At 42.5% G+C, this 26,492-nt stretch overlaps 1 protein-coding gene across 4 annotated transcripts in view; it reads left to right on the forward strand.

Annotated features, from left to right (window-relative positions):
* Positions 1-26,492, forward strand: part of LOC133389452 (vomeronasal type-2 receptor 1-like) — a 59,804-nt gene that overhangs the window by 25,493 nt on the left and 7,819 nt on the right. For 3 of the 4 annotated variants that reach the window (XM_061637117.1, XM_061637119.1, XM_061637120.1), the window contains exons 2-3: positions 12,276-12,567; positions 19,041-19,913. In XM_061637117.1, the coding sequence (XP_061493101.1) occupies positions 12,276-12,567; positions 19,041-19,913 (1,165 nt within the window). Of the gene's footprint in view, positions 1-4,721; positions 4,801-12,275; positions 12,568-19,040; positions 19,914-26,492 lie in introns of those variants that run through there. The other variant, XM_061637121.1, reaches the window with a different exon arrangement.

Raw genomic sequence — 26,492 nt, forward strand, 5'->3', positions numbered from 1 at the left:
TATTGACATAAGAACATAAGAAGAAGATCCCTGTCGGCTCAGGCCAAAGGCCCATCTCTTCTGACAGTGGCCAACCAGATGCCTATGGGAAGCCCACAAGCATGACCTGAGTGCAAGAGCACTCTCTCCACTTGTGATTCCCAGCCACTGGTATTCAGAGGCATATTGCCTTTAACAGTGAAGGTAGAACATAGCCATCATGACTAGTAGCCACTGACAGCCTTATCCTCCATGAGTCTGTCTAATATTCTTTTAAAGCCAACCAAGTTGGTGGTCATCATCACTGCATCTTATGGGAGTAAATTCCATAGTTTAATTTGCTCCCCAAGATGATAGGACCTTTTGGGCACTGGTGAATATTTTTGTGGCTAGCTGGATCTCTCTGGGAGGTGTAATCTTTGTCCCCTCTGCTTTTCCCCACCCCTGGGAATACTTTCATATGAAATTTAGCATGACACGGTGGAATATCAGTCAAAAAGCCACAGTTCCAGAATGCAACAGGTACTGTAGTGTGAAAGGAATGTTAGAAATTGGGAAAGAAGTGCGACCATTACAATAAATAAAACTACCGCAATAACCCCCATGTCTGAATGCAGCCTAGGTAATCCTTGTGTTATCTTCCAACATTGCCATTTTACAGGGCACATTAATTTGGCTCTTGCGATACTGTGGAACACTAGTAATCCTTCCCCTTCCTGAAATACACAGCAGTCCATTAGATCGGATGCTGAGTTAAATGGAACACTGGACTGACGTAGCATGAGGATTCTTATGCCATCAGACCAAGAAGATGTTCAAAGCCACCAAGGTGTTTATGTAACTAAAATGTGTGTGTGTGGAGGACAGTTATGTTTATAATATTAGAAGCAACATTAAGGTAAGTCTGATTCAGATATTGGTGGGCCTGATTATCTACCTCTGCAAGGTAGATAAAGAAGCAGGCCCCAGGAATGCACAAACTTCCCATATGTGAAGAAAGTTACATATCTCATGTACCTGCAATTTGCTCAGTTTCTGAGTTCCACATGCCAAAAGGTGTGAAGAGAGAATGGAAATTGGCCCAAATCAGGTGCTCATATACATGACTTCCTACTGCTCAGTTTGCACATAATGCTAAGCCAAATCATAGTCTTGTACAAGTGTGAGAGTGTGCAGGTTCCTGGAGAGGGAACTGTGACTGCTTTGCTCCTCTTCCCTTCCCTTCCTGCTGCTCCTGCACCACTGTGAAATAAAGGTTTGGCTTAGTATGTTGTCTGAATGGGGAAGGGCTGCCCATAGCTCACTCACAGAGTATCTGCTTGCAGAAGGTCCCAGGTTCAGTCCTCAGCATCTCCAGGCAGGGCTGGGAGAGATCCTCCTGCCTGAAACTCTGGAGAGCCACTGCCAGTCAGTGTAGACAGTACTGAGCTAGATGGACCAATGGTCTGACTCCATATAAGGCGACATTCTATGTTGAACCCAGTCTTGTAGTTTGTCTCACTCCAGATGAACCATAAGCTACAGGCTGGAGGAGACAAACCATGAGCCTGGGCTCAGATGACGTGCTAAGCCAAACCATGGCTTGGTTTACAGCAGCGCAGCAACAGCAGAATTAAGGGGAAGGAGCAAAGTGGCAGCACTCTCCTGTCCAAGAGCCCACACCCTCATGCATTTGTGCTAAGCCATGGTTTGGCTTAGCAGTGCATGCAAACTGGGCCTGTGTATGATTGCAGGTGTAATCCCAAGGCCCATTCCCATTCCTCCCCCCTCCCAATTGATTACCACACCCAGGAACATTTTGAAATGGTCTCAGTTCTCAGTACAAATTCCAACCAATGAAAAATCATGATGCATTCACATTCCAACCAATGAAAAATCATGATGCATTCTCAAAACAAGTGGATTCCACTTTAGATATTTATCAAAAGATTTGTGCTTTCTGATCTGGTTGGCACATATCAAGAATGCTTCAGCTTCATTTATAATCACAGTATCTATGTAGGAAATCTATGTATGCCTACTGCCTATAGTTTGCTTATAGGCTGCCCAGGGAGTATTTATTGATGGGAAGCTGTATCATTATCATTAACTGAAAATTTATTTATTTATTTATTTATTATTTAATTTGTATCCCGCCCTTCCTCCTAGCAGGAGCCCAGGGCAGCAAACAGAGCGCTAAAAACACTTTAAAACATCATAAAAACAGATCTTAAAATACACCAGAGCTTGGAAAAGTTACTTTTTTGAACTACAACTCCCATCAGCCCTAGGCAACATGTCCACTGGATTAGGCTGATGGGAGCTGTAGTTCAAAAAAGTAACTTTTCCAAGCTCTGAAAACAGCGTTAAAAACATTTTAAAAAACACAACTTTAAAAAGGGGTTAAAAACATTATTAGAAACATATTAAGCAATTCTAACACAGACACAGAAATAATGATGATAATATGTAGCTCATATTTATTTATTTAAAAATAGTCCATCTAATTTTCAAAAGAAACTCAATGTGGCTAATAAATCCAAACAACACACAATATGAAAATAAATAACAATCCCCATTCCAATCCTCAATTATAAATCCAGGAAGCTGATATGAAAAAACCTGAACCACAACAATAATTTCTCAAAGCAGCCAAAACTAAAATAAGAGAAGAAAAAAGGTCACTCTAACACCTTTTAATAAAGGTTTTATGATCTGTTGGCCACCCTGGGCTCCATTTGGGAGGAAGGGCAGAATATACATTTAATTAATTAATTAATTAATCAATTGATTACTTAATTAACAGCCCTGTGTTTGCCATGAAACAATAGAGGGATGGGACCTGACAAGGGATGAATGAATCATAGAAGAGTTGGAAGGGCCAAATATAATTGTTAGGAATCTCACTGATTTCAGTGGAATTTCTGCATACACATTTGTATTATTATGTTTATTCACCAGTTCTGCCTTTCTTCAAAGGATCTCATGGCAATCCACATGGGGGACATATTTAGGGACTTATTTTTATCTTCACAACAACCCTGTGAGGTAGAAGAAGCTGAGAGGTAACCAGCTTAAGTTCACTCCGTGGACTTCATGACAAGGCAGGGATTTGAGTAAGCCTGGTCTTCTAGGTGTGCATCCACTGTAGCACAATGGCAAATAAGTCTCCACCTTTACTAGCCCCCCCCAAAAAAATTACTAGACCACTTGAGGTTTGAGAGGTCCCAGAGCAAGGATGTGTTGGAATCCTTCCCCAGTAAATAAGCATCCCATTCCTCTGAGGTGCCTCAGACCACAAAAAAGGTCCCAACTTGTCCTAATATTTGGGGTTGCATTATAATATTAAACCACCACATGTTGTGTTTGAAATGAATCTGACAATTTCAGTTTCTCTCAATTTCTCATTTTTCCAGTCTAAAGTTTAGTTCTCCTCAGTTCTGCATTGCAAAAGGGTGCAAACTTTACCCCCAAGTCTTGATGAAAAGTTAGCAGCATTTTAGTGTGCATTTCTCCTAATATACACATTTTGCCTGATATACACTTTCCTGCATGCAACGTCCCCTAATATAATGCATTTTCACTGTCATGTGCATTTCTATGCATCATTTCCCCTAATAGATGCACTTGAATACATATTATTCGGTTGGAGAACGGCAGCGTAACATTCAGAGGAGCGTGAATTTCAGCACATAGCTGTGTTTCGGTTTGCATAATGTTCTGAGAAGGGCAAATAAGGTAGGTTCACATTAAAATACAAACCAAATTGGATTGTTCTCCCATCCCTAGACGTGACACATCTCACTTGATAAGATGTTCTGCATCTCAAAGTATCAGTATTCCAGATTACATGGAATAAAGGAAACAGGATCCTTTAAATGGATCCTGATGTTGTCCTTTATCTCCTAAGATTAAGGCTAAGACTCCAACAATTCACTCCCTCTATTACAGCCTGAAAGCCTCTTGTGAGGTTTGCAGAATAAGGGACGTATAACATTTCCCCCAAGTTTTCCCAAATGATGTCAGCCCAGAGAGTAGGAGCTTATCCACATGGGAGCCTAACTTTGTACTAAAGAAGCTGCTTTTACCATCGCAATAGCTTTTCAAGGTCCACACTTCTTGCCCAATGGTAGCTTCCAATCCGCTGTTTTCCTTTCACACAAGTAGGCTTTCCTCCTAGGAGGGCTACAAATAAAGTGTTTTGGTCTTTGTCTTTCCTCTCAGCCCTGAACAAGTTGTGGTACTTCAAAAGCTAGAAATCATGCATACACCTGCTAAAGCAGAAACCATCATATATAACCCGAGAGGGAGTTCAGGCAAAGGGTGATCAGGGCACAGGTAAGAGCAGCACATGCAGGTGAGATATAGCTGACACACACACAGACACACACACAGACAGTTTAACATTAATTAACCTGAAATAGAAATGCTTTGAGATATCATGTGATCTAGTACTTCAGTGCAGGATTATGGCTCCTGATGAGCCATTCCAGGGTAGGTGCAGAGCTTGGAAAAGTTACTTTTTTGAACTACAACTCCCATCAGCCCAATCCAAGTGGCCATGCTGGCTGGGGCTGATGGGAGTTGTAGTTCAAAAAAGTAACTTTTCCAAGCTCTGGGGTGTATGTGCATTATGGCCTGAATTAATTTATGCTAGCATCAAACCTAGAGTGGCCAGGAGACTCATCTAAATTGCCAGTGTCTCTGTCTTCAACTTTGTAACTGTGAGCACAACTGGGAAGTTTTGTGATGGGCTAGGCAGACTTTGTCCAAGGGAAAGAGCAGAGATTGATTCCAGGCAGGCGATCTGAATAGACAGGGTGAGGGGAAGCACATGAGCAGGTAAGGATGGGGAGCTGGGAAGTGTTGAGAGATGAGCTGGGAGAGAGCCAGGAAACAAGCAAGCACGAGTTTAAAAGTCATAAGGGTCTGGTGGCCATGCACACACAGTGTTCCACAGCCAGATGCTGCAAGCTGGGAGAGGAAGTTGTAGACTGGCACAGGTCTGCCCTTCAGTGGATGCTCTTTGCACCAAAAAAAAAATAGAAACTGTAAAGCAGCAGTGGTGTGTAAGGTAGCACAGCTTCAACTCATGGATGGATGATGGATGGATGGATTCCCTGGGACAGGCGTTCCCAAACTGTGATCCATAAGCTTCAGTCAGGCGGTCTGCAGAATGTTCACATTAAATATCCATATTGATTTTTAATGGAAGTTGTATTGCTTCTTATATCACATTTTATTATATCCTAAACTGAATTCTGTGGAATGCAAATTGTAATACTATAAAATACAATGTAAGGAATGAAAGAAGCAATAAGAAATACAATTAAAAATAGCATCTAGCACAGCACATTGTTGTTGTTGTTATGTGCCTTCAAGTCGATTACAACTTATGGCAACCCTATGAATCAGTGACCTCCAATAGCACCTGTCATGAACCACCCTGTTCAGATCTTGTAAGTTCAGGTCCTCGAACTATGATCGTAATTCTTATATCCCACTATGGGATAGAGTCTCCCAAGATCATCTATGCAATAAGCAAGGCTGCAGACTGCGAGATGTTTTGATGCTTCACTGTTTGGAATGCCTCCATGGTTCCTCTTTTGATGTGTCTAAAGGCGCTTTTACCTATCTAACCAGTAAGGGAGCGAGTGCGATAGACCACATATTTGTGTCTAATAACTTACTTATGGACGTGATAAGCTTCGATGTAATTAATAGGGTAGAAAGTGATCACTTCCCCCTATTAATGAAAATGAAGCTTTCACACCCAATCTCTCCCCCTACACATCTGGAAGGTTTTCAACTCTCGGAACGGAGAGTTCGGTGGTCGATTTCCCTGTGTTCTTCTGTCTCGGAATTTCTATATAACAATCTCCCCACCAGACTAGCAATATTAGCTCCCGATTCAGATACTTTGTCTCTATACCAGTCATTCGTGTCACTTATGAGACCTTTGTTGACTTCGAATAAACAATCGATGGTCCGGACATTCTCAAATAATAGGTGGTTTGCCCACGAATGTAAACTTGCCAAATGCCAGCTGATTAATTACGCCTGCCGTGCAACGAGAACCCCAGAAAATTTTGAGCGCACACACCTTATCTATTTACGTGCTGCATATAAGTCACTATTAAAACAGAAAAAGGACCTGTATGCTAGATCTAGATTGCTAGAGCAGGCGGTGGCAAAAAAAGACGAGCGTTTGTTCTGGGATCTGGTGGCTAAAGGGATGCATACACTAGGCTCTCTAAGCCCCTCCCAGATACCGGCTGCCGATTGGCATACACACTTTAATAAGCTCTATGCGTTATCTGACAAAGCCCCTCAAGCTTTACACCACCTGGTTCTCCACTTACCTGACTGGCCTCCTGTAACGACCGCTCAAATTAGATTGCTTATATCTACTCTGAGATCTGGTAAAGCCCCTGGTGAGGATATGCTGCCCCCTGAGATTTTTAAATATTTCTCGGATTGGTGGGCTCCTATCCTGGCCAAACTGTTTACACAAATTAACAATACCGGTACCTTTCCGGCGGGGTGGAAGCAAAGTATTGTTGTACCCATCTATAAGAAAGGGGAGAGGCTTGACCCTAACAACTATCGCCCAAACAGCCTGCTCGACATAGGTGTTAAATTGTATTCTAAATACCTGTTAACTAAGGTCGAGGAGTGGGAAGCTACAAATAATGTTATTTCCCAGAACAAGCTGGTTTTCGTAAAGGCCAAAGCACCATGGGCCATTGTTTAATTTTATACTATCTTGCAAGGAAAAGCATGCATAGCCCTACGAAACATTTATATGCCTCCTTTGTGGATTTAGCAGCAGCTTTTGACTCTATAGATAGAGTAAGACTGTGGAACAAACTAGCCAATACCAACATAGATAAGCGTCTTCTCTTCCTCATCAGAGAGCTATACTCTGACAATAGTGCCAGCGTTAGGGTGGGTGCTACAGACATGCTTACAGACCCCATTTCTATCCAAAGGGGAGTTAAGCAGGGATGTTTACTAGCCCCAATTCTCTTTAACTTTTATCTTAATGGAATAATTACAGATCTGATGGGCTCAGAATTTTTTCCTCCCGCCCTCGGTAATAGGAAAGTGTCGATATTATTGTACGCTGATGACATTATCCTATTGTCCATAACACGTGTGGGTTTAAGGAGACTGCTTAATAAATGTAGCGCATATTGTGCTAAAGAAAACCTCTGGATTAATTATTCCAAAACCAAAGTTATGGTTTTTGGTAAGAGGCACCGAAACTATACATGGTCGTTAGACAGACATCCAATCGAGCAATGTTGCACTTTTAAGTACTTAGGAATCTTTTTCCAGGATAACCTCTCCTGGAAAAAACACATAAACTACACTAATCTATAGCTCTTAGATCTTGTGGTGCTATACTGAGCTTCCATAGGACTGCTGGAGGTAATCTTGTCCTCCACACTTTAAAATTTTTTGTAAATAAAATCCTTCTTCAGATCCTATATGGAGCGCCTATTTGGGGTTGGGAAAGGTCCACCTTGTCCACCATCGAGGCAATCCAAAATAGTTTCCTAAGAAAACTTTTGCACTTACCCCTGGGCACACCAGCGGCATTCCTTCGTGCAGAGCTAGGCCTCCCCCTAATTACTGCTCGTGCCCACTATGCTCTGTTTAACTTCTGGGAATCTTTAAAAAACGCCCTCACCAAATTTTCAAAATTATGCTACGATCTGGCCATTAGAGACAGTTTCTGGAGCTCTAGAATATCCAGCCTATATCACTCGTACCATATAACACCATCGCTAAATGGCCCGAACCGACCCAAGTTGAAAGAGGCAATTTTCCAACATTGTTACTGGATCGATCGATTGGCAATTAGCAACTCCAAATTCTCAACCTGGTTCCAGGTAATTAAGACGGATCACCAGAGAGCAAGATACCTGACTTATTCCTTTTCACCAAACCTTAGACAAGCATTTACCACATTAAGATTCCAAACAATGCCGTCTGTGGTCTTGTCAGGTCGCTATACTCAAGTCCCATGGGCTCAACGCCTATGTATCTGTGGTATGGAAGTTGTTGAAGATTTACCCCACTATTTGCTGGAATGTCCATTATACTCCCACCCTAGATCTAAATTTCTCGATGGCCTGTTGATCCCCCAGGGACCTTTGCAAGAAATTATTGTCCATCTCTTATCGGACCAGGACCCTTCAGTCACGCATAGGGTAGCCCTCTTTGCGCTGGCTGCACAAAAGCTTAGGGCGAAGTATGCCACAGACTTACCACTTGAACCCTAGGAGGCAATACTAAGATTTTTCTACCGTTTTATGTCATGTTTTAATATAATATGCCTATGACTTTGTTTTAACGACCACAGTTGTTTTTCTGTTAATGTATACTGTAAATTGTAAAGGCCTATGGCTTGGCAATAAAGTTTATGACTGACTCAGTATAAGGCAGCTTCATAATTCACTGAAGGACCCAGGTCAATTTGAGTCCCTGGTGTTGTATCAAGGCCAATTCACATGATCAAAGAACATGTTAGGAAAACAGGGAGCTGCCTTATACTGAGTCAGACCATTGGTCCATCAGGTTCTGTAATTGTCTACGCTGACTGGCAGCAGCTCTCCAGGGTGTCAGGCAGGAATCTCTTCCAGACCGACCTGAAGATGCTGGGGATCAAACCTGGAGCTTCTGCATGCAGGATGTGGATTGAATCATTCTTGTACATAGTGAACGTGTGATATAGAGAAAATGTTTGCTTGACCTCATCGTACTAGAACCTGAGGTCATCTCACGAAGTGAATTTGGGGGGATTTAGGACAGGCAAATGAAAGGATGTCCTCACAAAGGGTGTGGATAGGTACATACAATACTTGGGGCACAGGCTCATGGCACAAATTTGCATACAATGTGCACATGCTAATGTTTTGGTATAGATACCTCTGTGAAATTAAGATGTTGAGTGGTTCGATCTCCCTACTGCTGTGCTTTTGCTTTGTAGTGCACCTAGGAGCCCTATAAGCAAAGCAAAGCAAAAAAAAGTGTATACTTGTTTTAAAAGGGGCATTTGAAAGGGCAGGAGATCTGGGGCTTGCAGCAAAAGACCTGGGTCTTGAGCCCCTTAAGTCACCCTTAACAATCCCACAGCAAATATTTAAACTATGGAATTCATTACCACAAAATATCTTGGATGGTTTTAAAAGGAGATTAACACATTGAGAATATTAGAAAAGCCTGCTGGTTCAGGCCAGTGGCTTATCTAGTCTTGCATTCTGTTCTCACAGTGGCCAACCACATGCCCACAAGCAAGACCTGAGCACAAGAGCTTTCCCCCTGCCCCTGGCTACTAACCATGATGCCTATATATCATTCCGCTATCAGAGGCAGAATGCATCTGCGTCCCAGTTGCTGGGTATCACAAACAGGAGAGTGCTATTGCGCTCATGTCCTGCATGCAGGTTTCCACAGGTATCTGGTTGGCCACTGGGAGAACAGAATGCTGGACTAGGTAACTTTGATCCAGCAGGGTTTGTCTCATGTTCTTAGAATAGCTTGTACTCATTCAGTTCATCCTTAGGCCTGCTTCCAAGCTCGTGGGATATACTTTTAAAGTGATTGTATGAGCATCTCCACACGCATACCTTGTATGGTGCTTCGTCATCCGTGCAACTTTTTTTGGAGCTGTGTCTGTGTACAGGAGCTAATAGAATCTGGGGTCCAGATTCAGAAAATGATGGAATGCTCTTGTTCAGAGTTTGAGCCAGCCAGCCATGACCCTTTCCAGGAACTCCATTTTTCTGTGTCTCATCCTCCTTCCCCCACCAATTCTGTTGTCACTGAGCATGCTCAGTCCTCATTGGGATTTTTTGGAGGAGGGGCTCATCTCAGGGTGTGTTTTTTTAATTGTCTTTGTAGTTTTGCAAACTGTGGAGTTCCTCCGAACCTGCTGATATCACCCTTTTGATGGTACTCTTTTGTCTACAAAGTGCGCTTTGAGAATGAGTTTGCTATTAACATCTAGGATTCTAGTGTTTGCAGAGTAATTCCACACTGAGAGTTTTAAATGCTTTGATTCATTCAGAGCCCATTGTTGGTCTTTCTGATAATCTGAATGATTGGGTGAGGGCAGGGAATGAGGGGTTTGATGGGACTGATAGCCCATAGGAAAGAATGCAGCTCAAAATGCCGCGTGGCATACCTTGTTTTCTGCATGTGGTCCTTCCCACACTTCTGGTTGAACGCTGTTCAGTGCTCCTGGACTATCAGTGCAGAAAGCTCCTGTGTTGGCATGCCATAGTGGTGGAGGTGGGTAGATGATATTTGCAAAATATGAGCTTTCAGTGGGTAGTGCTTCTGGCTCCTGCAGAATTATTTCTTTTCCTTTCTTTATTGAGTTCCAGTTATTTCCAAATACCTCTTGTTGATGTTATATGCCTTCAAATCTGTTACGACTTATGGCGACCCTATGAATCAGTGACCTCCAATAGCATCCGTCATAAACCACCTGGTTTAGATCCTGTAAGTTCAGGTCTGTGGCTTCCTTTATGGAATCTATCCATCTCTTGTTTGGTCTTCCTCTTTTTCTACTCCCTTCTGTTTTTCTCAGCATTATTGTCTTTTCTAGTGAATCATGTCTTCTCATTATACGTCCAAAGTATGATAACCTCAGTTTCATCATGTTAGCTTCTAGTGATAGTTCTTCTGACTATGCAACAGTCTTGAAAGTCACTGTTTGTGCACTAGTATGAATAAACATAAAGAAAGAGATGACAGTTGGTGTAATATAGTTGTTAGGAGTGCGAGAAGGGAATCAATGCCTAACGTCTCACCTCAGCTATGGACTCACGGAGTGCCCTGAAGCAAGTTACAATCTCAGCCTCAGTGCACATCTGTGATATGGGGCAATAGTTCTGGCTTACTTTACAGGGAGTGCTGTAGTAAGAATTACTGAGAATTACAGCTGTCAACTGGTTAAATAAGTTTTAGTTGAATAATTGCCTTTTAGTTGATTAATCTAACAAATCAATTTGCACATGGGTAAAATCAACTGTTCTGAAGAAGATGCATGCATTTGTCATAATAAAAGGCATCATCTTAGAAGATGAGAGAAAAGTAGGGTTCCTTTTTGAAGACAGTGCTTGTCAACTGCAGTTTTTATACATACTTCGGATAAAAAAATTAAAAACTGCCTAATATATTGATAGGGACGAGTCAACGTTTTAGTAGACTACATCATTTTAAATCAATTGATCAATTCATTTTGCAGCCCTACTGAGAATGGGTTGTGTCAATGCTGTACAAGCAGAAGGCAGCCTGTACAATGGATCTTTCCTTTCTCCTTCGCCTCTCTGAAACCACCTCTACCTCGCTCGCAAAAAGTCTCTCCAGAGGCCGAGGGGGACCTAGCAAACACCATGGGCTGCATCATAATGGCACTGCAGTGTGCATGTGTAGGAAATCACCCCAAAATCTGTCAAAACATCTTGTACAAGGTTCCTACCCCCAGTTTTGAGGGATTTTCCCTTCACACTGCAGCCTTCCAACCAGTAGTGTAGTGGCAAATTCAGAAGTGCAAGGTCCCTTCAGGGCAGTCACCGCTATGCCCCCTCATAGCCACGCCCCCTTTTCCACTTTCCTGCATCTCCCTTGCTCTCCATGTTGTCTCTGAGTCATAGGAACATAGGGAGCTGCCTTATACCAAATCAGACCACCGGTCCATCAGACTCAGTGTTTTCAGCTCTCCAAAATTTCAGACAGGAGTCCCCCTCAGACCTGGAGATGCCGGGGACTGAACCTGGAAAGGCCTTCTGCATGCAAGGCAGATGCAGATCCATAGCTGGGGGAGACCTAGCCCCCCAACAATATTCCTGCCCCCCATTTAAAATAAAAAATACAATTTATTACAGAAAAAATGTTTTTCCCCTCTACTTTTTTTACTCCCCTCCCCGAACTTTTAGGCTTGCTACAGGTCTAAGCAGATGCTCCGTCACTGAGTTACAGCTGTTCCCATAGGGTGCACACTCCACCACCACAGACATCCCTAGGAGCCAATCAGTATATAATTCAGCAATTTATTATAATTTATTTGCAAAAATGAGCATTCCTTGAAGTAACCACAGGGTTCAGCGATGGCAGTAGGGAGCTGACGGGGGGATGCTTCCCTTTCCCTTGCCCCATTTTGGCACCACCTACGGAGGTTTGTTCTATGTCTACACTCACCAGCGTGAACAAACCCTGATGAATATGAAGGACACAGATTTTCTTTTCTCATTTTCATGAACAAGTTCTGCATGTGTTCAAGTTATTTTTCTCCCCTGCAGGTTTAATTTCCGAGGTTACCGCTGGGTCAAAGCCATGATACATGCCATAAATGATATTAACAAAGACCCTGATCTTCTACCAAACATAACGCTGGGCTACCAGATCTATGACACATGCTATACAATGTCCAAGACGGTTGAGAACTCTTTGGCTTTCCTCACTGGGCAGAATGAGACGACCCCCGTCTTCCGATGCAGCTCCGGTGCTCCTCTAGCAGCAGTCGTGGGAGCTGGTGGATCAACCCTCTCGATCGCATCCTCAAGAATCCTTGGGCTTTACTATTTCCCTCAGGTATCATGAACGATGGAAAGCAAGGGGGGTGCAGAACCTCTGGCCCAGGGGCCAAATGCCACTTCCAGGCCTCCGTGTGCCACCTTTGGGACTCTCCCCAGGCCACACCGTCTTTCTGCAGGCCACACCCCTCATTGGCTCTGCTTCTCACCCTTCTTGGGTGTTTTTGCCTGGCTGGCATATGTCCTTGAACTCGGATAATGCCTTTTGCTTGTCTGGATGGAGGACAGACAGGGATGGGTGAGTGTGTAGAATCTAGGCTACTGTACAAAGGTAGAAGCTACATTTGTTGCTCCACACATTATTGCCACTGTCCCTGCTTGCCAGTGGCATGTGGCCCCCTGGAAGTTTCTCCAGAAGGGAATGTGGCCCTGAGGCTGGAAAACATTCTGCACCACTGCCACAAAATTTAACTGTAAGGAACTAAGACAAGGGGCACTTCTATTGTCAGAAGGACATAAAGCAGGGAGGGGAACATTGCGGCTTTTCAAATACTGTTGGACTCCAACTCCCATCCAGAGCTTGGAAAAGTTACTTTTTTGAACTACAATTCCCATCAGCCCAATCCAGTGGCCATGCTGGCTGGGGCTGATGGGAGTTGTAGTTCAAAAAAGTAACTTTTCCGAGCTCTGCTCCCATCCATCCCAGCTAGTGTGGCCAACAGTTAGGGATTATGGGAGTTGTAGAGAGCCAGTGTGGTGTAGTGGTTAAGGTGTTGGACTATGACCTGGGAGACCAGGGTTCGAATCCCCATATAGCCATGAAGATCACTGGGTGACCTTGGGCCAGTCAATGCCTCTCAGCCTCGTGAAAACCTTATTCATAGGGTCGCCATAAGTCAGAATCGACTTGAAGGCAGTACATTTACATTTACATTAGACCAATAATATCTGGAGGGTACCCGTTTTCCCATCCTTGATATATAGAACGTATGAGGAGTAGAGCCAGGAATGGAGTGTTTATTCTCCAAAACAAGCCACATCCCCTCTCTCTATGGGTGTTTTAAAATGGGTAATAGCAGAAATGCCACGGAGTCCTGCCTCAGTGGCTTCTTTACCTTACCTTCTCTTCTTGCTCCTTTGTGGTTCAGAGGTTAAACAGCACGTGGTCAGGCCTCTTGTGCTAAGGGGAAATGCCCTCCCTGCTGAAACAGGAGAGGCCTCATTGTGTATTATAATTATGTGTGGCTATTTTATCATTGATTTTATACTTGTAAACTGCTTAGAAGCTATTTTTGCATGTAAGCAGTATATTAACTAATTAACTGCAATAATAATAATAATAATAATAGTAGTAGTAGTAGTAGTAGTAGTAGTAGTAGTAGTAATAGGCTGGCCAGTTCTAAACCTGTGGTGGCACCAGTCAGCACAATGTGCACATTGTGTGTGTGTGTGTGTGTGTGTGTGTGAGTAAGAGAGAGAGAGAGTTTAAACTATATTTTTATTGCAGATGTGTTTGCTACCCTGGGTTCCTGTGGAAAGAAGGGCAAGTTATAAATCTAATAAATAAATAAATAAATGTAGTCCTCACTCTGCAAGGAATGAGGTGACACAAAGAGAGACCAGGCTGCAACTGTTACATGTCTGCACTGTAATGTTGAGAAAATTATCATGATCTAGGCCAGGGACAGGGTCTTGTGGGGGGGGGGCTTGAAATGTTTTAGACTACAGTTCCCATGTGCCTCAGCCAGCATGGCCAATGGTTAGAGACTATGGAAGTTGTAGTTCTTTAACATCTGGAGAGCTCAGACTCCCCATCCCTAGTCCAGTAGGCCACAAGCAGTGTTCCTTACCACATTATTACTAAGCAGAAGTCCCCCACAGTCCTAACCTGATCTTGTTAACCCTGCTGTCTGGTCTTGGTAATATCAGTGTTTGGGTATATATTTACACTAGTAACTGAAGTTAGTTTAACAGAAATTCCCACTACCCAAGGAACTCTGGGAACTGTAGTTCTCCCTCTCCCTCTCCACCTCTTTCTTATGTGTTTTCATTTCTTGCATATGAAACGTGCTCTACGACTGAACTGTTCTTGCTCCTCTTAGTCTTCTAAGCACACTGCCTCCATTGCTGCTTTCAGCCAACAAAGGCATCCAAGAGTAGCTAGGAATGAAAGGATTTGTTAGTTTTGGTTCTCTCGGTTTCACAGTTTTCCAATCTTAAATCCAGTTCTCCACATTTCTGCAACAATTTGTATTTTAAAAAAAACCCTCATAAACATTCATTGTGAATTTCTCCCAATAAGCACATTTTTGTATGCAGTTCTGATTAAAGTACACGTTTTAACAAGCAATTTCCCCTAATATAATGCAGCTTGTATGTTATTTTCACTAACATAGTTATTTTTAGGCATGTTTGCCCCTAATATATGCATTTTTGTGAGCACTGGTTGGTTGAAGAACTGCATCGCAAAATTTGGATAAGTGTGAATTTCAAAGAATGTATTTTGCTTCTGATTGTTGTTGTTATGTGCCTTCAAGTCGATCACGACATAAGGTCACCCTATGAATCGGCAACCTCCAATAGCACCTGTCGTGAACCATCCTGTTCAGATCTTGTAAGTTCAGGTCTGTGGCTTCCTTTATGGAATCAATCCATCTCTTGTTTGGCCTTCCTCTTTTTCTACTTCCTTCTGTTTTCCCCAGCATTATTGTCTTTTCTAGTGAATCATGTTTTCTCATGATGTGTCCAAAGTAGGATAACCTCAGTTTCATCATTTTAGCTTCTAGTGAGAGTTCTGGTTTAATTTGTTCTAACACCCAATTATTAGTCCTCTTCATAGTCCATGGTATGCGCGAAGCTCTCCTCCAACACCACATTTCGAATGAGTTGATTGTTCTCTTATCCGCTTTTTTCACTGTCCAACTTTCACATCCATACATAGAGATCAGGAATACTGTGGTCTGAATTATCCTGACTTTAGTGTTCAGTGATACATCTTTACATTTGAGGACCTTTTCTAGTTCTCTCATAGCTGCCCTCCCCAGTCCTAGCCTTCTTCTAATTTCTTGACTATTCTCTCCCTTTTGGTTAATAACTGTGCCAAAGTATTGATAATCCTTGAGAAATTCAATGTCCTCATTGTCAACATTAAAGTTACATAAATCTGCTGCTGTCATTACTTTAGTCTTCTTGACATTCAGCTGTAGTCCTGCTTTTGTGCTTTCCTCTTTAACTTTCATCAGCATTCATTTCAAATGATTACTGGTTTCTGCTAGTAGTATGGTATTGTCTGCATATCTTAAATTATTAATATTCCTCCAATTTTCACACCCCCTTCATCTTGGTCCAATCCCATTTTCCGTATGATATGTTCAGTGTATAGATTAAACAAATAGAGTGATAAAATACACCCCTGTCTCACATGCTTTCCGATGGGGAACCAATTGGTTTTTCCATATTCTGTCCTTATAATAGCCTCTTGTCCAGAGTATAGCTTGCACATTAGGACAATCAGATGCTGTGGCAACCCCATTTCTTTTAAAGCATTCCATAGTTTTTCATTATCTACACAATGGGTGATTTTCTTCTGAAATTCCTTGGTCTGTTCCATTGTTCAGCGTATGTTTGCGTCATGATCTCTGGCACCTCTTCCCTTTCTAAATCCAGCTTGGTTTGGCATTTCTCATTCCATATATGGTAAGAGCTTTTGTTGTAGAATCTTGAGCATTACTTTACTTGCATGGGATGTTAAGGCAATAGTTTGATAATTACTGAATTCCCTGGGATCCCCTTTCTTTGGAATTGGGATTATATTGAACTATTGAATGTTTCCAGTCTGTGGGCCATTGTTTAGTTTTCCATATTTGTTAACAATTTTTTGTCAAACTTTGGACAGGTTCAGTCTCAGTAGCTTGTAGCAACTCTATTGGTATGCCATCTGTTCCTGGTGATTTGTTTCTTCCAAGTATTTTAAGAGCAGCTTTCACCTCACATTCTAAAATTTCTTGTTCTTCATCATATGGTTCCTCCATGAATGAATCTGTCATCTCTTGATGACATGAATCCTGGCATCTCTTTTATAGAGTTCTTCAGTGTATTGCTTCCATCTTCTTTTATTTCATCTTGGTCAGTCAGTGTGTTCCCCTGTTCATTATTCAACATCCCTAAAATGTAAATGTACTGCCCTCCAGTCGATTCCGACTTATAGCAACCCTATGAATAGGGTTTTCATGAGGCCAAGAGGCAGTGACTACCCTTGGTTTAAATTTCCCTTTAATTTCTCTAATCTTTTGAAATAGGGCTCTTGTTCTTCCCTTATTGTTGTCCTATTTTATTTCTATACAATAACTATTATTATCATTATCATCATCATCATCATTATCATTATCATTATTAATACCCCACCTTTCGGCCAAAGACCTTCAAGGCGGCTTACAAGAAAAATAAACACAGGTATAAAAATACAATAAAAGCAATACAATTTAAAAAAATTAATTTAAATAACAAATAACATTATCATTATCGGCACTGCCAAGAAAGAGGAGGTGGTGTTAGCGGGGGCGGCAGCTCCCGAGAGGCAGAACGGCGACAGGCATTTCTTACAGCGAAGCTGTTTGCTGTTTCAATGTTGCCTTCCTCTCCATGTCTTCGGGCTCGCTCCGCTGCTACTCCCCAGGCTTCTGCTGCTGCTGGTGGTGATGGTTTATGTTGGGAGGTGGCTGCAGGAGCTCGGGCTCGGGGACCTGGGCCTTGCCCAGTAGGATCTCGCATTGTTGGCTATTAATGCACTATTTCTGGCCACCAAAGGGCCCTGGCTAGTCGCTCAAGGGAAGCTGAGGCCATTTCTCTTGTTATTTCTCTGCTCAGTTGAACAAGACACCCCGCTTCCTCTCTATTGTAATACTTCTCTTTGTCCCTACGTACTAGTCGCTGTATTGTTGCATTTAGGGTTCTAACTGTGTTTCTATCTCCGTTTGCTTTCCTTCTTTCTTTAACCATTTTAAGAGTTTCTTCAGTTATCCATTGAGGTCTTTCTCTCTTTTTAACTAGAGATATTGTCTCTTTGCATTCTTCCCTGATAACGTCTCTAACTTCACTCCATAGTTCTTCTGGTTCTCTATCAACTAAGTTTGAAGCCTCAAACCTGTTGCTTGTCTGATCTTTATATTCTTCTGGGATGTTATTTAAATTGTATTTTGGCATTATGGTTGCTTTGTTGTTGTTCTTCAGCTGTTCTCTGATTTTCGATATGGCCAGTTCATTATCTATAGCACAGTCTGCTCCTGGTCTTCTTTTCACAGAAAGTATGGAACTTCTCCATCTTTTGCTACCAATTCTATAATAAATTTGATTCCTGTATTGACCATTTGGTGATGTCCACATGTACAGTCATCTTTTCAGTTGGTCAAAAAATGTGTTTGCGAGAAACAAATTATTGGCTTCACAGAATTTGATGTCTTTCTCCTGCTTCATTTCTATCTCCTAAGTCCCATTTTCCCACTATTCCTAATTCTTCTCTATTCCCTACTTTTGCATTCTAGTCCCCCATGATTATCAGCACATCTTGTTTTGGTGTGTGAACAATTTCCTGTACTTCTGTGTAAAATCTCTCTAATTCCTCTTCTCATTTGCCATTGGAGTGTAGATTTGGATGATGGTTATGTTAATAGGTTTCCCATTAAATCTCATTGATATACCTTGCTCAGGCTTTGTGTTATAGCACCTAATTGTTTTTGCTACATCATTTCTCACTATTAAAGCAGCCCCGTTTCTTCTTAATTTCTCATTTTCTGCATAAAATATTTTGTAGTAGCCTGATGGAAAATGTCACATTCCCATCCATTTTAATTCACTCACACCAAGTATTGTAATGTTGATACGTTTCATTTCTTGCTTGACAGTTTGTAACTTTCCCTGGTTCATGTTTCTCTTGTTCCATGTTCCTGTTGTGTACATCGTACAACTCTGGATTCTCCTTTTGTATCTGTGTGCATCAGCCTCTGAGCTTCCTTTCAGCTTTGACCCTGCTGCATCATTAGTCACAGCGCTACTCGTACTTGTCCTTTGTTCTTCCTCAGTAGCTCATTGAGTGCCTTCTGACCTGAGGGTCTCATCTTCCAGCACTATCTCATGTTGCATTTTGAATACTCTGTTCATAGGGTTTTTGTGGTAAGAGATATTCAGTGGTGGTTTACCATTGCCTTCCTCTGAGTTTGGATGCATCTTAGTCTGGTGTCTCAGCTTTGACCATTCCGCCTTGGGTGCCCCTGCTAGGAGTCTAGCCTCTTGGTGTAGGCTCCTGATGGCATCGTTGTCAGTGTCATCAACACTCTCAAACCCCCTCACCACGTTAAGGTGTGCATCCTAGAGGGGGTTGCTTCTTACTGTTTTGGAAAGTGCGAATTTCATAATTTACCTTTGAATACAAACTGAATTAGTAGCAGTTGTAGCAAACAACTGAAAGAAATCAACAGTGTATGGGACAGCAATATTTGCCTCAATCATGTTTCCTTTTCTCTCTCTCTTTTTTAGGTTGGCTATGCTTCCTCATCCTTACTTCTCTCTGATAAATATCAGTTCCCTACTTATCTTCGTACCATCCCAAGTGATTCTGTACAGTCCCAGGGAATGGCATACTTGGTGCACCATTTTGGTTGGAGGTGGATAGGCACGATAGCAGCTGACGACGATTACGGCAAATATGGGGTCAAAGCTTTTAAAGAAAAGGTTGAGAACAGCTATACCTGCATAGCATTCTCGGAAACAATCCCCAAAATTTACTCCAGGGAAAAGCTTAAAACAGTTGCTGAAATTGTACATGATACCAATGCCACAGTCATTGTGGTCTACTCATCTGATATCGACTTCCATCCTTTATTGGAAGAGCTGATGATTAGCAACATCAGTAGTAAAACCTGGATAGCCAGTGAAGCCTGGGTCACATCAGCCTTAATTGCTAGGCCTGAATATTTCCCCCTCCTTGGTGGGGCTATTGGTTTTGGGGTAAAAAGGGGTGAAATACCAGGCCTCAAAGAATTTCTTCTAGACGTACGCCCAGGTGAAGATCCTGAAGATGACCTAGCAATTGAATTTTGGCAGTCTGCATTCAACTGCACCTGGCCTAATGCCAACATATCGTACAATACAGACAACAGAAAAAACGTAACTGGCCACGAGAACATAGTTGATTTTTCTTCAGATCAGTTGTGCACTGGAAAGGAGAAGCTGGAAGATCTTAACAATACCTACCTGGATATTTCAGAACTTAGAATAACATATAATGTCTACAAAGCTGTATATGCTGTCGCTAATGGCCTTGACAAATTACGCCTTTGTGAAGAAGGACGTGGACCATTTATTCCTGGGCAACAGTGTGCCAAAATTGATGAATTTGAACCCTGGCAGGTATGCACTGATTTAGGAGTAATAGCAAACCTTAAATATTGCAAAAGGCTATGACATTTTGTGTGAGTAAAGACACTGGGAGGTGAACTTCAAAACCGTTAAGGAGGTTTGGTAGGAAAGTGTCAAAAAGGAGCACAAGAGCATTTTGCTCACCTCTCACATCCATCCTGCTGTGGTTCCCCACCACCACCAAGGTTTGAAACCACAGCATTCCTCAGGAACACCTATTTCTGAGATCCTGTGTATCTCAGAAGGAGCTGAAGATTGAACTATGAATGAGGAAGTTCCCCATTCAAATCTTGCTTGTATGATGAACTGAGTAGATGGCCTTTGACATCAGTTCTCCATCTGCAGAATGGGGATGGAAGTACCAACCTACCCTGCATACATATTGTACTAAAATAATATTATTGTGTATCTTTTTTGGTCCTCTTACTGATATTTATTTTCCTCCTTTGACCTTCATTATCTTTGGGGTGACTAACCATTCTATTCACTCCCCAAAATATTCCAATTGATCTTCAACTCATTTTTATTTAACCCAGAAAATAGTAACAATACTAGCTTTATTAACTAACCAGCTAGGTTTCCTCTGAATTCCTTATCTGTGCCACATGTTATCTTTTCCTCAGTATAGGAATATGCTGCATATATATGCATATAGCCGGAGGTTCTGACACTGATTTGGCAGAGAGATCTCTTTAGCAAAAAACAGACTGGAAAAGGTAGCAAATAAAAATCATGAGACTGACTCAAGCTTAAGATGAGAATATATCTGTCCCATCTTGTCATATTTTTAAATTCTACTACAAGAGACGGGGTAATAAAGCAGGCTCTTTATGCAGGAAGATCCTTACAATGTTCAAGAAAGCACAACATGCCACAACATGACTATGGGTCTCTTTTCCTCTAACATTTATGACAGTGATTCTATGTACAGAATGACCAGTTATAAACAATTAAATGGGCCTATGTACTAAACATGCGTCCCAGGGATACAAATCCTTTCCTAGAAATGGCTTCCCTTCTTTTTAATATATTACTGTAGTTCTGTTGAGGTCTATGAAAAATTAAACAATCTCAACGAATACTCTTAAAATATACTTTTGGGGCTCTATAAATATGTATCCAAGTGTGACGTTGGGCTTGGGGCAGCAAAAACAACAAAGAGCCTTGTAGCACCGTAAAGACTAACAATTTTATTATGGCATAAATTTTAATGGACTACTCCATCAGGTGCACAAAGATTTATCCTGAGTTACAGGTCTATATATGTAGATGGTTGGGGAGGGAGGTTGTAAAACAAGGGTGGCTAAGCTGCGGCCCTCCAGGCTTGATGGGACTCCTAACTCCCATCAGCTCTAACCAGCATGGACAATGGTTGGGAATAATGGGAGCTGTAGCCCAGGAACATCGTTAACAGTGAGGTCAACTGTGGCCATGCACCAAAAACCCAAAGTAACAGTTGTTGATGATAACTCAGTCATTCTGGCACTAGTAAACCAATTCACACATGTAGGATAATAAAACTTGCTGAACCTTGCATCCCTCCACTCATATCTCCACTGAAATTTGAAAAGGCATCTCTGGTGATCCTCTGCTGGTCAAAATGATGATTGTGTTTCTCCTAGGTTGTAACTTTCCTCAAATACTGTGTTAGGGATAGATGCTCTCAGATGCATTATATAGCAAACTTGTGTTCTATAAGCACACATAAATCCTCTCAGTCAGTACTGCATGTCCTGCCCTCCCCAAAATCCAGACCTGCTGCAAGCATGCAAAGCAAGCATACCTGAACATTCCACCCAGCATTGCACTGCTGGGCATACGAGAATCCTCGTATACAGCAGAATCAACATCTATACAAGACTTTTTGTATAAAAGGTTCTGTGTGACAAAAGAGAATCTAGGCCTGTTTAGTGAAGCTTATGGGGCAGCAGAGCAGCTCTGCAGTAGTTCATATCATGGCCAGCAAGTCAAAATGAAAAGGATGAGCAGGAGAGCATGCAGGTTGGCTGCAGAGAGGTCAGGTTTTCTTAGCTCCAGTAGTGGGCAGGGCCAGACCCCAAAGTTGGTTAGACAGGTTAGAGGTGGCTGAATTTGTCAATGTTGGCTTCTCTCTGTTTCTTAGTTTGTTACTCTTAAATTCAGTTCTCCACATTTCCACATCAGTTTGTGGTTTTTTAAAAAGTCTTCTTGAAATTTCTCAGCTTTTTAGTGCAAATTTCTCCTAATGTACACATTTCTGTATGCAATTTTGCCTAATATACACATTTTGCAAAGCGATTTCCCCTAATACAATGCATTTTTATTGCTGTTGTCATGAACATATGCATTTTTACGCACACATTCCCCTAGTATATACATTTTTGTGCACATTACGTGGCTGGAGAACTCCACTGCAAAATTTGGAGAAGGGTGAATTTTGAAGGATTGCTGTGTTTTGGTTTGGCTATTGTTTCCGAAAGTGCAACTTAGGTAGGTTCGCTTTTCAATGCAAACTGAATTGACTCTCTCCCCCATCCCTAGGGCAGACCCACATAAATCACACACCCTTACCATAGAGAGAGATGGACACAATCACATACACACAACCAGAGATACAGACACAAAGTTATTTCTCATGGAAGCAGAAGTTATTGTTATTCACATTTATAGACTGCTTCACAGCATAAAGCCATGGAAGGGGTGTACAAGATAAAAGCAGAATAAAACTCACCAACATATCTTAGTAATTCCAATCAAGGTTCACCTATTTTGCCCACTGGCTTATTTCCCCCCCCCCAAAGTTTATTAAAAAAAACACCTCTCAGTATTGTTTATCTAACCTGATTGTTCATGGTGGCAGTTTGCACAAGTGTGCTGATGGTTGCTATGCTCATGTTTAATGCCAACAGGAGGTGCCTATAGCTAAGACTGCACCAAGTCAGATGTCATTATTTTCATACATCTGCATCTACGGAGCTACTGTTGGGTGTGCCCTAGGGTAGCCTTTCCCAACTTTTGGGTCCCCAGATGTTGCTGGACTACAGTTCCTATAATTCCTGACCACTGGCCGTGCTCGTGGGGGCTGATGGGAGTTGCAGTCCAGCAACTTCTGGGGACCCAAAGGTTGGGAAAGGCTGCTGTAGGGCACACTCTCAGTTAAGAATGATTGATGGGAATGACCAACAGTGCCCCAGCTGTGCTCCTTAAATTGTGCCTCAGAATCTTTTGCACCGTGCAGAGGTTTGTTGATTAATATAATTAATGCATTTCTGCCCTACATTCTCACAATTACAAGAGGCAGCTCATGGTAATAAAATGTTTTCACAAATTAAATCCAATAAGCACACAGAAAAAAACAGGGGTTGCATTCAATGTAGTGCTAAGGCAAATGTTCCAACAGAGCAAGGACTTTTCCTTCCAGAAAGGAACAGGGTTCCCCTCTCCTCTCTGTGCTTGCCCTCTAAGTTTGTTCTGAGGATTCCCCCAGATTTGGTGATGGTATGAGACGTGCAAAGGGAGAAGAGAAGGGGGGAATCCCATGGTGCTAGCAGTAATCCTTGCACTCACACAATTATTTAGTTGAATACTGAGCTAGGCAATAATAATAATAATAATAATAATAATAATAATAAATTTTATTTGTTAGTCGCCCATCTGTCCGAATTAACTGACACTCTGGGCGACGTACAACAATATAAAATACAATAAAAACACATACAATCAACAGTCACAATATTAACATCAATTTATCTAAGACCATCCCTTCAATAATACAGTATAAAAACCTAACCCACCCCAGAAATCCCATAGGCCTGCCTGAATAGCCAGGTCTTTAAGGCTCAGCGAAAAACCATCAGGGAGGAGGCATGTCGGAGGTCAAATGGAAGCAAGTTCCAGAGGGTGGGGGCCACGATCGAAAAAGCCCTCTCTCTGGTCCGCACCAGCCTAGCTGTTTTCATCGGTGGGACCGAGAGAAGGTCTTATGAGGCTGATCTTGTTTGGCGGCATATTTGGTGATACTTGAGGCGTTCCTTCAGATAAACTGGGCCGAAACCGTATAGGGTTTTAAAGGTTAGTACCAACACCTTGAATTGGGCCCGGTACACAACTGGCAACCAGTGTAGTTCCATCAACACTGGGGTGACATGGTCCCAGCAATGGCTCTGCTTTATTAAGCGTGCCACCGCATTCTGTACCAGCTGCAGTTTCCGGACCGTCTTCAAGGGTAACCCCACGTAGAGTGCATTACAATAGTCTAGTCGAGAGGAGACCAGGGCATGTATCACTCGTGGGAGCAGATGTATAGGAAGGTAGGGTCGCAGCCTCTGTACCAGTTGAAGTTGGTACCAAGCTGCCTGGCTCACTGCCGAAACCTGAGCCTCCATAGACAGCTGGGAGTCCAAAGTGACCCCTAGGCTGCGGACTTGTTCCTTCAGGGGTAATCTCACCCCATTAAGCACCAAGTCTAAATTTCCCAACCTTCTCTTATCCCCCACTAGCAACACCTTGGTCTTGTCGGGATTCAGCTTCAGCCTGTTTTCTCCCATCCATCAACATCACCAGAGGCATAGAATAGGCCATTCAGAAATTAAGACTTGTATCCAATAAAGCTGTTCCATTTGCACAAGGACTCCCACTTCCGCAACGGACCTTCCGCTCCCTCTTCTCCACCCGTGCATCCTGAAAATCTGTTTTGGGGTTTGCTCCAACCCTCTGGAGCAGATTTGGGGGTGTGTGGAGGGGGGTGCACTGGGAGAGGAGAGGGAGGGGAAGTTCTGTTGCACAAGCAGAAGTCCATGCGGGAATGAAAGGACTTTGTTGGATTCAACCTTCAATTCCTCAATGTATCGAAAGGTCTTTATCAACAGACGGGCATTGTATAAGGGCCTGGAAATCAGAAGGGAAAAACATGAAAGTACATCTTGGTCATTTAAAAAAGCTGGGGCAATAACTGAAAAAGCTCTGCTCCTTGCAGATGATAATCTAGTTCCTTTCCCACAAGGAAGGAACCTTGGGCAGGATTCTCAAAGATGACCTTAAAATTAAGTGGGCTCAAAGGTGTTCTTTGTTCATCTTTGACCATGAAGGGGTTTTAAAATAGAAACCAACACTTTAAATTGGCCCTGAAAGCTCACTGGCAGCTAGTGCACCTAGGGCCAAACTCATTGGGTATGAGCTCTCTTGCCTACACCCACTAACAGGCAGGCTGTAGCATCCTGCTCTAGCTTCAGCTTCCAGAGTGTTTCCAAGGGCAGCCCCTATATATAGTGTAGTCCAATACTCAGTCCTTAAGCTTGCAAAGGCATTGCCGCCCTGGGCTCCTATTGGGAGAAAGGGAGGGATATAAATCTAATAAATAAATAAATAGATAGATAATAGATAAATTTGTGAGGTTTGGGCTATTTATGAAGGGACCTATCTATCTATTGTTACAGGATTTGGGAGTGAGTCTGGATATCATTCTGGACCCATCCATACCTAACCGCAAAATCCGCATTTTCCATATTTGGTTGGTGGCCTCAAGATCCATACATATCCTGTTTGTGGTCAGATTATTGTGAAAATCTAATTTTCAAGCATCCATACATGTGGGCTTTTTTTTGGTCTAAATTGCTTTAGCATTGGCCACTCCTCTAAGTCCACCCCTTTTCAGTGATTGGTCCATAATGGTCATTTCTTTTCGCATGCTTTTTCAGAAGAGCACAGAAACGTTTATCTTTTTAAAAAATTCCCACGCATGCGCATGTTTGTGAATGTGCTATTGGGTGGGAGGGAGACGGGGTCTGGCATATGATGGAGGAAAGCCCATGGACCACCTATTGCAGGAAAGTCCATGGCATTGCATGCAAGTCAGAGATTGGAAGTAATTCGTTACAACTAACGAATTACTTGTAATTCATTACTTTTTTGAGGAAGGAGTGGGTAATTCCTGTACAGGAGGGCCCCACTCATACAGTGGGTTACGTTCCAGACCCCGACCGAAAAGTGAAAACTGCTGAAAAACAGAACTCATTGAAGAGAATGGTGCGTGATGCCCAAAAACCGCCGTAAAAGCGGAACAAGCACCGTATGAGTGGGGCTTAGTCTAATTGCGTCTAATTGAGATGATTGCATTAGCGAAGTGCTGTAAAGTGAAGCGCCGTAAAGCGGGGCCCTACTGTACATTTTTATTGTAATAGAACTAGGAGTAATTTTATTACTTTTGTGGAGTAATTGTAATGTTTCCAGCATTACTTTGGGGCATTACTGGGGGGGGGGGAAGCAGGGGAAGTCTTCTGCTCTGATTTGTGGATGAAAATCGTGTGCCTCAAACTGGGCTTCTGTGCAGCATCGCTCTTCCTTCATGCTCTGTGGGTGGGTAGGAGGCGACGAGGGAGGAGGTGGAGAGTGAGACGGGGTGGAGTGGAGAAAACGATCGTTTAAAAAAATGGATGGTGGTTGTGAAGAATTGAGTGGAGGGAAAAAGGAGCCAGAAGGCAAGAACATGGATAAAGGAGGCAGCAGCAGAATGGAGATAAAGAACTCTGGAGGTGAAAGATGACAACGTGTGTGTGTGTGTGTGTGTGTGAATACTGTGTTTGCACTTGGCCC

The sequence above is a fragment of the Rhineura floridana genome, chromosome 7, assembly GCF_030035675.1.
Source record: "Rhineura floridana isolate rRhiFlo1 chromosome 7, rRhiFlo1.hap2, whole genome shotgun sequence".
Taxonomy (NCBI): Eukaryota; Metazoa; Chordata; class Lepidosauria; order Squamata; family Rhineuridae; genus Rhineura; species Rhineura floridana.